Source organism: Amia ocellicauda, chromosome 20 (assembly GCF_036373705.1).
Source record: "Amia ocellicauda isolate fAmiCal2 chromosome 20, fAmiCal2.hap1, whole genome shotgun sequence".
Taxonomy (NCBI): Eukaryota; Metazoa; Chordata; class Actinopteri; order Amiiformes; family Amiidae; genus Amia; species Amia ocellicauda.
Window position 1 is genome coordinate 7,377,969 of NC_089869.1, and position 12,648 is coordinate 7,390,616.

Sequence of the window (12,648 nt, forward strand, 5' to 3'; positions counted from 1 at the left end):
CTCTTCACACTTTCCCACAGTTCCCATCCCCTGCCTCTCCTGGCTCAACGATTTCAATTAAGCATTTTGTAATCCTATATAATATACATATCGAATGCACGCATATATATGATCAAATGATAAATAGGAGTTTTAATCTGAGCTAACCATTTTAGGCATCTCAAATAGGAGCAGAAAGCTATCTCATGGAGCAGCATTGAACTCCCGATTCACAAACGGGTTGTGCTACAATTAAACTCTGCTGTTTGATGGGGAAATATTAATTGAGGGGCAAAAATGCAACACTTCACTTGTGCATTTGTTGGTTCATTTATGGTTGAAGACATTGGCACATGCATGGCGTTGTATTCAATCTGAACCCATAAAAATACAGGTATTTGGTCACTGCATTTATTATTGTAATTGTTTAAGATGATGCAAATAAACAACGGGCTCACATTTCAAAGATTGAAATGATATTGGGGAAAAAATGGGCTTTGATGCAGGAAAAAAAAAAACCTAATAATATACTAATTCTAAATGACTTAACTACATTGGAACTGGTGACAGAGACGGGGAAAATGTGCCTTTTTTAGGGAACTAAAAGGATTTTGAGTACTGTGGCAAACCCAGATTATTGTATAAAAGTCTCTTCCGCTTCTGCTGCGATCCAACAGGAGGGACTCGCCTCAGCTCCCCTGCCTTTCCCTCAAAACTGTCTTTTCCCCTTTTTCTCACTTGCTTTCCAAAACGGCACCGCTTTCTCAAGCCGTCTTTTTTTCCCTCTCTCTCCCCCCCTCTCTCTCTCTCTCTCTCCATACTCTCCTGCCCTTCTCTATTTATGAAAACGTCACTTCAAGTCCCTCCCTGCCTTGAATCTCATTAGTTTCTTGTGTGTTTCTCCCTGTCAATAATCCCGAATCCAGACTCTCTCTATTTCCATCCCTCTCGATCTGTCAATCAGCGCCGCCTTTGAACTGAAAACCACTCCGACCAACTTCAACTCCCTCCATCCGAGCGGCTGCGCTCCATCTCCGGCTCCTTTTCCTGCCAAGATCCCCCTCTCTCGTATTTTTTTTTTTTTTTTTTTTTTTATAGTTTGTACAAAACCAGCCCCTTGGAAAACGCCGAGACAGAGCCGAAAGTTGTGCTCGGATTGGGGATCACAGAGATCAAGGGTTGGGGAGAAACTTTTGTGTGTTTTGCCTCCCCAACATTGCTCGGGGAACATGCCGCAGCTCAACGGCGGTGGAGGGGACGATCTGGGGGCGAACGACGAGATGATCTCCTTCAAAGACGAGGGGGAGCAGGAGGAGAAGATCTCGGACAACTCCTCGGCAGAAAGGGATTTAGCAGATGTCAAATCTTCGCTGGTAAACGAGTCGGAAACGAATCAAAACAGCTCGTCCGATTCAGAGGTGAGTAGCCGGCGAACGGGGCTCCTTTGCCCGGGTACTTGTGCATGCCTGCCGTGTGCTCTCCGTGCTAGTCACTTTTTTTTTCTATCTCTGCAAAAGCACGTTGCTCGGGAAAAACAATGTAACCCTTTTTTTTGTGTGTGTGTGTGTGTGTGTGTGTCTCTTATTTCTTATTCATGCGATCCCCGTGTTTCTTGGCATTTCAAGGCGGAAAGACGGCCTCCGCCTCGATCAGAAACTTTCAGGGACAAATCCAGAGAAAGTTTAGAGGAGGGTGAGTGTCGTGCTCTTGTTTTTTTGGGGGGTCTGTCTGTCTGTCTGTCTGTCTGTCTGCTCGCCGGCTCCCGCACCGAGGCGCCGTGTGTGCCCGCCCGCCTGTTTTCGTGCAGCCTCGGATGCGGGGAAAGTTTTCCAGCACTTACAAAAGTTTTCTTCTTCTTCTCCCCCCGCCATGTTAGCTGCGAAAAGGCAAGATGGAGGTCTGTTTAAGAGCCCACCATACCCGGGGTATCCGTTTATAATGATCCCCGATCTCACCAGCCCCTACCTCCCCAATGGCTCCCTCTCCCCCACAGCACGGACAGTAAGTTGTGTGTTTATTTGTTCGTTTGTTGTTTGAGTTGTGTTTTATTCGTTTGCAAAGGCAGGGGGTTCATGATGCATGCATAGGTGTGTGGATATCGAGGGAGAGACCAAAAAAAAAAGTTTCGCAACTTTTCCCAGGTCTGTGCAATGGCATGTATTTACCTACCATACCATTCATATTAGCATCGGCATTGGGCATTGTGGAGGCAAGTTTATCTTGTGTTGTTTACCCAATTCTAGCCTGCCTCCAATACCAACCAGCGCTATACATTTTATTGCACACACTTGTTATATATGTATATTTTATATCATATATATATATATATATATAATGTCTGTTTCCACCACGAACTTTAATAAAGCGCTTTGATGTGGATGAATACACAAGCTTATTGTTCTGCACAAATGCACTTGACGAACATGTGTTGTTTTTTTGTTTACCGTATTATTATTATTATTATTATTATTATTATTATTATTATTAGACTATTCTTAATTTCCACAAACTATTTAGCAGTTTTTAAGGATTGAACTGAACTGTTTTTAATATCAGTAGCCCACTTCCACACATCTCATGCAAGTCATTTATAATTTTGCCTTTGCGGTTTGCTTTCTTCATATTTTTATGTTCTGCCATCAGTATTATTATTTCATGATTCATATGGTTATTTTGTTATTTTAAAATGGTGTGCACTGTACAATTATACATCAGGTGTTTGAATATCGTTTGAAGTATATGAACATATGACCGTAATGCCAGGTAATTCCCTTTACTAAATTAATGTCACAGCTAATGGCTGTTAAATAGCGAGTGGACTTGTCTCTTGTGTGCTGTGCAGTGTTTTTATTTTCGATAGATTGCCAACGACTTGTGTCATTTGTATACTTTTTTTGTTTTTTACAAATATATATTTTATTTATTTATTTATTACATCTTTTTTCGTGCAAAGGCTTTTCGTATATAATATGGTATATCGGTGATAATTTGTGTTCAAATTCAGTTATTGCTCTTCTGTTTGTTAATTTTGTTTCTTGTCTTTGGTTGTATTTGCATTGTAACCCTGTTTAAAAAAAAAAGTAAAGACGGAAGTTGAGCTGTAGACTTCAGACCGTTTAGTCTATATTTTTGAGAGACATTTGCAAATAAGCCATCGTTTGTTTCTTATAAAGGATTAAAAACAAAAGCATTTTTGTTCCCATAGGCATTCAGCGAATTGAATTCCTCTTTATTTTCTGATTGTAAAGATAAACTTAAACCTATATCAATTATATATTATATTTTGTATGTATACACCCACATGCATTTATACATACGTATAGACACTATTTATACATAGTATGTATATCATATGTAATTTAATTATAATATTGAATTATTGTTTTTATTAAAGTAAAAACAATCCTTATTTATTTAACGCTGTATGTTCAAGTAGTGCTATTTTGAAACATTGCCATAATAATGGTGCTTCTTTTAAATCATAAGCTATTAAAAAGATGAGATTTAATTAAGGCATTTATACAGTATTTAGTTAATAGCATCTATCAACTTTGCTTATATATTTTAAGCAGTGCTATAATTATGCATATTTCCTCGTTATCCCAAAGCACAATAGCAGTCCCACTGGGACAATATAAATGCAATTGGGGCAATTTTCTAAACCCAGTGGTTTTTATATTTGTTTCTAATTACAAGTCCTTGCTTTAGAAACTGTCATGTCATATTATAGGGCTGGTACAGCAAGAATTACATAGGAAATACAGAATATGAACCCTCCAACCAAACATTACCAAAAATATATTAAAATAACAAAAACATTTTGTAGATTTATACACATTAAAAAATGAATTTTAATTGTATTATTTTATTAAACATCTAATTTTGAACACTTTAATGACCACTCGGTATTAGATGTTATAAATACATATTTTAAATAATAATAAGCAAAATGTATTCATGGCAATAATTCATCGCATCATTTTGAGAGGACGGTTTAATGGCATTTGGAAGTTAGTGTGGTAGTTTACTTTTCTATTGGTTTACTTCTCTCTTAGATTTTGTCTGGTGGCATAATTTATACTGTGATTTGAAGATGACCCCAACCCACCCCCCCCCCCCCATATGGTGCAGATTGTGCTTTCAAACTCACTTAGGCCTTAAGAGTTTATGAAAACGATAATACATAAATAACCTGTTTAGAAAAAGGGAAATTGAGAGGAATATGTACTTGGAAATGCATATTATTATTATTATTATTATTATTATTATTATTATTACAAATTTTGAATGAGAAAATAAATGTGACAACAGATTTAGTTGCTTGTATATAACCACATGCTGTACTTTTGCTTAATGTATAACGTGAACCTGACTCAGTATTTACTAGGTGTTACAGATACAAATCCAGTGAATGTTTCTTTTTTTTTTTTTTGGTACAAAGGTGTAGACTTGCATGCAAGAAGCTGGCATTGACTTAGATGGTTCCAAATGATATGCAGTGGAACATGACATAAAAAAGTGCAAGTTTCACTCCCATAAATGTTAGTTTAATGAAATCAGATCTCATGACATTGCCAGTTGAGGTGCACATTCAAAGAAGAGACAATGGATTTGTGGGCGACTATATTCTTACTGGGCTAGGTGGCCTTTCTATTTAAACCACACTCCATCGCTTCTAAAATGTATGCATTTATTTTTAGGGGTAAAAAGGACGTGGACAACTTTGTTTGAAATGTATTTTCCTATTCAATACCAGCTCTCGTGCCAGGATATCAAGGAATGTAGAGACGTAGAATGATATGCAAAATGTTATGGCACCAATCCTATCCAGATTGCTGTCATATATTGCCGTCTTTAGTGATCATTACACCGGTCATTTCATTTGAAATGGAAACCAATCAAATACACGCCATTCCTTCAGAGGACAGGTATCATTTGCATTTTGTTAAAAAGGATGTTCGATTATACAGATTGTGCAGCAAAATCTTCGACTGCAGAGCCCGACTTTTTGTTCTGTTTAATCCTTTTGTCATCTGCTGCAGACTTTTTGTTTGTATTTTTTGAATTTCAACATTAAGATGCACCTTTTGGAGGTGACATTATTATGACAGTATTAATGAGGGGATGCATTTGAACTGGTTACTCGGTCCTTTATTTACAGGGGATGTAGTCAATTATTTAAATGTGGATTCGAATGCATGTTGCTTTCAATCATTTTATAATGACTGGAAATTAAAGCTGGGAGATTACGGAAGCCTGTATCCCTTTAGCACGGCATCCCCTTTCATTGGGTTGAGTACAATAGATAATGGTGTGTAGGTTCTGTGCCAAGTTCACTACCTTTTTAGAGTGGCTTTGTGTATTACCATTAAGGCTTTGAACACCTAACTATGTTGTATACATAAATGTGTTACATAGTTAAGCATAAATAATTAATTTACACAGCAATTACCTACCTGCTTCATAACGCACATTAAGAGCGAAATGACATGGATCTCTTACAGTTCTTATACTGGTTCATTAAAGCTGAACACTAAATGATCCGTCTTTCATTATATGATTCTTCTAAATATATTTTTAAGTTTGATAAATTGTCTATCTTATTTAAGTGTTCTCTAGATTTCATTTTCTTTCTTTTTAACCAGTACACATGAACATAATTTGAGCTCTGTCTTGTCGTATTTGAAAGGAGTATTTCTTGGGCTGTCATCTCCCTTTTCGTGGCTTTATTAAAATGGTTTTGGTGGCTTTCAGCACAGGAATTGGAATAGTTGCTGAAAAGAAAACACTACAGCAGCAATATATTTATGTCTTTGGGTCCCGTCACTAACTGCAAAATTAATATTAATGGCAGTGTTTTTGGTCTCGGACAGCTGCAGATATTTGTGATAATGTGCATTTCTGTACTGTGACTAAAACTCGGAGGAGATTTTTCCAGCTGTCCATGGGCTGTGTTTCAGTTGGATGTTTTTTTGGCTGTTCCCTCTGAGTGAAAGCTGGATTTAACATGCTTCCTGCTACATAGTGTCTCTATGGCTATTTTGTTTTCTTTCTTTTTTTCTGGGGGGGGGCAGGGGGCTGGAGAGGGGTAGGCTTTCTAATTTGTCTGACCTCAGAGGCTATAACAACTGATAGTTTGTTTTTCCAACTACCTAAGTCTGAAGTGTTTTATAATTTAGTATCATTTAACAATTTGACATGAAGTCACGTCCAGCACACGTTTTTTTTCCACTCCCCTTTCTCTCTCCTTTTATAACATGTATATGAAGGCCAGTTTCAGCCATTGCAAGTTCACTTTCTCAGCTGGGCACAAGCCCTCACTCTTCGTACGTTCTGTTAAATGCAGAGCTGGCCTAATGGTTAAATTACAGCCATTGCTCAAAGGTAAAGGGTTAATTCTACCGCTCCAGGCAAAATCACACCTCAACAGGTCTACTGTGCCACAATAGTCTGCTGGCAGTCCGTGTAGGGTTGTAAATCCACAGGGTTTATTTACAGCCTGTAAGACTTATGAATGTTAAGATATTTGACGCCACACTAGCCCTATAATACCCAGGGTCTGGAGACATTGGCTATGTTTCTCTATATAATTATCAGTGGTTAGAATTAGAAATGTAACTTAAGGAAAAGGAGAAAACGACACAAAACCAAACATACTCCTTACAGATGCTCTTTATTATTATTATTCTTTTTTTAAAGACATTCCTAATCCAAAATCCATGTTTACTAGTGGAAAATACATTTTGCTTTTACATAATTTTTTTTAAGCATCATTCCGGATTTAGATTTTTGTAAGTGACTGGTTTCAGAAATCAAAATCTGGTCTGAAAAAGCTTGGATGATTAATGAATTAAATGCTCTGTTTCTTTATGTAGGTAGTTTTTTTTTTTTTTTTTTTCCCCAGAAGAAATAAATTCCATTTAGCTGAGAAGGCTATTACGTTTCTGCCAGATTTGGACTGGAAGCGTCAAACCATGTTCTTGCTTGTTTGTAGATAGCTTTTTTTTTTTTTTTAATTTACCGGGATAAGCATAACAATGGAACGTGAATTATCATCTGGATTATGTGTGTTTTGGTGCAGCTTTAAACTGTAGTGCCTGAGAGGTGAATAAGATAGTGTAATAGGGATTTGTGAAAGGCCCGCACCTTATCAAATTGGCTTTACATGTTAATGGCTCTTAATTGCTATCCACAGGGGTTTATTGGTAGTACATCTCGTTGTTTTGTGTAACTTGATGGAAGATACATGGGGAGTTTATTTAGGATGTTGGCATCCTTTTGTTTTGCAAATTACTTTTGTTGACAAAGTGTGGCCTAAATCCTTCAGTTTTTTTTTTTTTTTTTTTTTTTTTTTTATTGTAGTGGTTGTTGTTGTTCTCCAAAACAAAAGAAAAATCCATGTTTTATCATATGTTTCAGCTTAATAAACATTCACAAAACATACAGTCTGCTTTGGATTTGAAAGAGTTAAGTTCCTCACTAAAGTTTGGCACCATTAAAATAAATTTGAGGCCTGGTAGGCATTAGCGGGGCACAGCACATTTTCAGAGCTTAATTAGTCCAAACTGTAATTGTTCATGGTCTGCCAATAGGAGTAATGTTCAGGAAAAGTGGAGTTGCACTAAATCGGCCTACAGTTTTTAAAACAATAAATCACTTGCATATTTGTGTAGTGATTCAAATGGAGCCGAGACCTCTCCCATCTCAACATGTGGTAAATTGTAAAGTCAATGAATTGCAGATGTAGAGTACAGTAAGGTTTTGTAAGCGCTGGTGAATGAATGGAAAAGATTCACGCTGTAAATATTTACTGAGATTACTGGATCTTAGCTTGCTGGGCTTAATTGTCTTGTGTTGATGATGTTGGCAATCTGCATTACTTGGAAGCAAAGGGGGGGAAAAGATTGCGTTCTGTTTTTTAATGTTATTGACATCTTGTTTTGTTTTCTTTTACACACATACACACAAATATAAATACATACATAGATATAGATACTGCACATTTGTTTTGTTTACATTTTTTTTACTTATTGGTAGGCCCTTCATTATTAGAATTTTATTATGACAAAAAATATATATATATAGTAATATATTATTTTTAATTTTCTTTCTCTTTAAATTAGTTTGGTATAATTTTTTTTCTTGTTGATTTTGGGTATAATTTAATAGCGGATTTGAATACTTTTTGATTTCAGTTAGTGAAACCCATATTTACAAACAGAATAAGAGATTATGTTGTATTTCCTCCTGAAAGGGGTAGGTTGTATTTGGTCAGCTGGCAGCTTATTAAATGGAAGTTCTGTTTAACATTTTGTGCTTTGGTACAATTTTATATTTTCTTCGTGAGGAAAAACGTTAAAAATGATTTTTTGTGAAGTGAGCTTTTTATATTTCATTGTATGCAGTCCCCCTGCACATTGGAATTGAAATGCAGTGAAATAAACAAACCAACAAACAAGAAAATCATTCAAACAGTATTTTAAGGTTACTACATGCAGTGGGGTAAAGCAAAGATGAAATGAACAAAGGATTGCAGTGTGAGGGAGTGGAAAGTGTGCTCAGTTTGTCTGGAGTACTGTGTAGTAATTCTCTCTGCCCTCTTGTGCGATCCGTCTCTGTTTCACTATCAGTAGGCCTCCTTCCCAGCTTCATTTCTTGAATCCTGCATTAGCTTAGCAGCTGTGCACTGGGCCCCAGTCTAATGCATTTCCATAAAGCTTAAACACAAAGATTGCTCTGTACATCTGGAATGCAACTTTTGTCATCTGTTAAATATAGTCTATAGGCCCACACGGCCACTCGAAACATGGAAATTAAATTATTCACTCTTGTGCGTGGGGAACAAAAAACATACATTTAGACTCAAGGTAAAAAAAAAAAACAGGCAATAGATGTTTTTTAAAATATATAAATAGTGTGCCAGAAAAAATGGATAAACCAATGAATGGTCTTTGAAACATTGTGATATTTAGAAATATACATCTGAATGTGATGCAAGTTTGTCATTGTCAGTTTTTTTTTTTTTTTTTTTCAAAAAAAGATTTTGTTGTTGATGGTTTTATTTATTTTATAATAACTGCTCTGTCTTATGCAGTGCACATGCTTTTACTCAACCAGCGTCCTCAATAGGGCAGATAGTAAAGATGTCAAGGTTTTTCAGCTCATGGGATTGACTCCCCATCAGATACACCAGGGCTCTTTTGTTGACTAACTGTGCGGAACTTCGAGATGAGCTTTTCATAGACTGTCTGGTTTTGAAGGATGAATGCGTTTATTTATGTTGTACAATTAATTTAAAAAAAAAAAAAGATTGTGGAAACTATCAAACAACAAATCCTGCAATCTGCAAACATTTGCTATTTTACTTAGTTGCTTAGCCTTATATTATAAATAAAAAAAACAATGCATGATGACACAACAGAAATTCTTCTTAAGTTGTGTGCTGTGTTAAGCTGAATAGAATTGACAAAAAATAGATCAAATTTGATCATTTGGGTTATTTAGGTACATGCCTTATACTAACAAATGCATCTGCCATTTCTATCAACGTGTGGCATGCTTCAGATTGATAAAACCAATGATGTCTCTCCTCCAATCTCATGATCAAATGTAGTGGCAACAGTTGATTCTTTTGCTTAATTCAACAGCAGGATGCTGGGTATTACAAAACTGAAAAAGCGCAATAGTAGCAAGAAGGAAAAGGCAAAACAAATCCAAAAACCGAATAGGGGAAAGAAAAGAAAAAACGAGCGAAACAAAAACAAATTGGTGTAGCTGTTAACCTGAATTTATTGAATTTACTGCTTGCTTAATGATCAAAAGGCCTTTTACACACGCAGTGCAACAGAGCTTAGACAAAAGCCAGTGCTTGCTTCTTCAGAGAAACTGGAATAAACTGATGAATGGACACCTGGATGAAGGGCTGAGGTTGAGAGGCCTAGCAGCAGGGAAAAGAGGCTGTGGGTTCAAATGTGTTGGTATTTATTTTTAGCAAGTAGAGTATGCATTTTTAGTGTGGAGATTTACTGAAATAATATATGTATCTGAGTTTATGTATGCATGTGTTTGAGTGTATTTATTATTTTATTATACACACAATCTATCATAACTAATAAGCTGTTGGTGCTCAAACAAAGTGGAATTTCAATATACAAGCATTTGATGTATTAAGTAATTAGTTACTCTTAATTTTTGTTGGCCGTGTATGAATTTGGTGACGGTGGATTTTAAAGAGGGGGAAGCCTTGACATGCTTCCATTTTGTATTTTTTTTTTATTTTTTATATAAAGCTTTCAAAGAAACAGTTGGGAGGAAAGAGAATGAAACTAGCTAGGACGAAAAAGAAAAAAAACAGAGAGAGAAAAGAACTTGTTAGTGTTGCGTTCAGCCTGTGGAGCTAGGAGCTGCTTTCAGGGGAGAGCAGTTCTCAGGCCAAACATTTCAGGCTCGCAAAGAAGCCCGTCCTGGACACAAAAGGTGTTTGAATGGGGTGCATAATTGCTGTTAATGTCACGGTAATGAGAACGGTCTCAGTTCCTGGTTAGATGTCCAAAGAATAGGGCCTTCAGGGTTTAGATTTATCTTTTTTTCACTGGGGGAGGGTGAGTAAGGGAGGGCGGGCGGGAGGGAGGGTCGTTTTCTTTGGCCGGGAGGGGGGCAAGTTTATTGCCGGACTTGATAGACAAGCCATGTGTGTGGCTTGGTTTCCTCAAACTGATTTTAAATCTTTGCTGTTTTTTTTTGTATGCTTATTGAGTGCAGATGGATTTCTTACCCCTCCTCCTGTTCCCGTCAACATAAGTTCTTCAGAAAACAGAAAAAAGATTGTATGACGGGTGGAATTTGGAGGAGCTGGCCTATTGTTTGTGATTTTATCAATTTTGGCTAACATTATAGCACGAGGCTTAGTAAACAGAGACCCTGGTCACATTTTTGATACTGATATGCATGATATGATAATTAGGAGATCGGGGCATTTGTTTTCATTTTTATTGGTCGTTTTTTTTTTTTGTCCTTCCCCTGCTTTAAATAATAAATATTTATTATCTTGTTTAGGTTGATCTGGTACTAAGTATTGAATTACAAATGAACAACAGGCGCTCGCAGCCATCAAGGCCCAATCCTTTAGATTCTCTCGCAGGTAAATCCTGAACAAAGTGAGAGACGTGTTTTTTTTTGTGTGTGTTGAAATTCACTCCCCTTTTTCCAAATCTTATAAATGAAACATCAAGAGGCGGTGAATAAAAACTGGAACAATCCGATAACAAACCTAATGTCCTACTTGTTTGGGAATTGAAATGGTTCTTTGTCTGTGGTGATCTGTTTTTATTGTGAGAAGGTTCAGTTTTTCCATTTCAATCTAAATACGTAAATCAGAGAACTTTTGTGTTTTTTATGCGTTTGTTTTAGTAATTGATACGAAAAGTGTAAATTAAGTAGTTGGGGGGGGAGAATAATGATTTCTGAATCAAATCATAGCTGAGGTGTTCTTTCAGAAAGAAACTGTGCCTGTCTTAACAAAAAAAAAAAAAGGCCATCTTTCTACCAAGACAAATCCCTGAGCCCTCTTTTGAGAATGACAGAAATTGATATTCTAGCAAAGGAATAGGCATAACATGTAAATAGATATGCTTTCTTTCTTAATTTTCTGTTCTGTTTAGGTTCTGTTCTTTATGACTGTGTGTATTTGTTTTTATATATATATGTGTGTGTATATATGCCTAGAAAATGTAATGGAGAACCCTATTTTAGAGCAATGAAATACAAGGTTTAGTTATGTTCTCCATATATCTTTAATCCTTTAATTAAAGTTTTAATTGCTCTGATTAAATCCAAGGACAGATGGATGATTGTGAGCTGATTGCCAGTTTGTTTGCTTGTCAAGGTGCTACATTCTTACCCACACAAAAGGTGAAGGAGATTGTTTTGCCAAAGCATAAAGAAATTAATTTACTAATCGTGGGATTATTGTAGGATTTAGAACAAAATGTTGCAAAGATTAATGTGCATTAAAACTATGAAGGCTAATGAAATGCAATCCTTTCAGTCTGACACTGCACATTGTGCAGTCAGAGATATTTTTATTTTTTATAAACTCCTGGGGAAACCATTGTATGAAAGAGAGAAAGTGTTTTAGGTTCAGGGGAGAAAAAAGGGCTTTGTTTTCCTCACCGCAGTTTGTATTGACTAAAACACACAAATACTGCAAAATAGACTCAATTGTTGATCCTCAAGGTCTTTAAAAGATACATATTCACGTAGATGTGTATCTCTTAATAGCCTAAAATATTTACAATATTACATCACATTATGATCTTAAAGTGGCTGCTGTAGATTCTGTCTTTCACCATAATACAGATGTAGCTCAGTTCTGGCAATAAATGCATTTTACTTGTACATGTTCTAGCCCATGCCTGAATGCTGAACAGTTCAGTTGTCTTTAAGATAAACTTTTATAACCCTCTTTACTGTACTAATTATGCTCCACCTTCATACTTTGTTATTTGTACTTTTTTATGGTTTTGTATTTCTCAGTTAGTCCAGGCCTGTCCCCACCCCCGTTTTCCCATCAAAATGTGTTATATTGTATGCTGGGAATAATTGCAGCCTTCAAACTGTAAATATGTGTCATGCGTTGTTGTAGCCCAGCAGCCACTGTTGGTACAGCTA

The 12,648-nt window shown here is 36.4% G+C and overlaps 1 protein-coding gene across 35 annotated transcripts in view; it reads left to right on the forward strand.

The window, feature by feature from the left end:
• The first annotated feature begins 783 nt into the window (after positions 1-783).
• The window catches only part of tcf7l2 (transcription factor 7 like 2), a 106,208-nt gene continuing 94,343 nt past the window's right edge, over positions 784-12,648 (forward strand). For 14 of the 35 annotated variants that reach the window (XM_066693428.1, XM_066693429.1, XM_066693435.1 and 11 more), the window contains exons 1-3: positions 787-1,397; positions 1,605-1,671; positions 1,856-1,980. In XM_066693428.1, coding sequence (XP_066549525.1) covers positions 1,209-1,397; positions 1,605-1,671; positions 1,856-1,980 — 381 coding nt within the window. In that variant the 5' untranslated portion in view covers positions 787-1,208. Of the gene's footprint in view, positions 1,398-1,604; positions 1,672-1,855; positions 1,981-12,648 lie in introns of all 35 variants that reach the window. The other 21 variants (XM_066693444.1, XM_066693451.1, XM_066693453.1 and 18 more) reach the window with 3 other exon arrangements.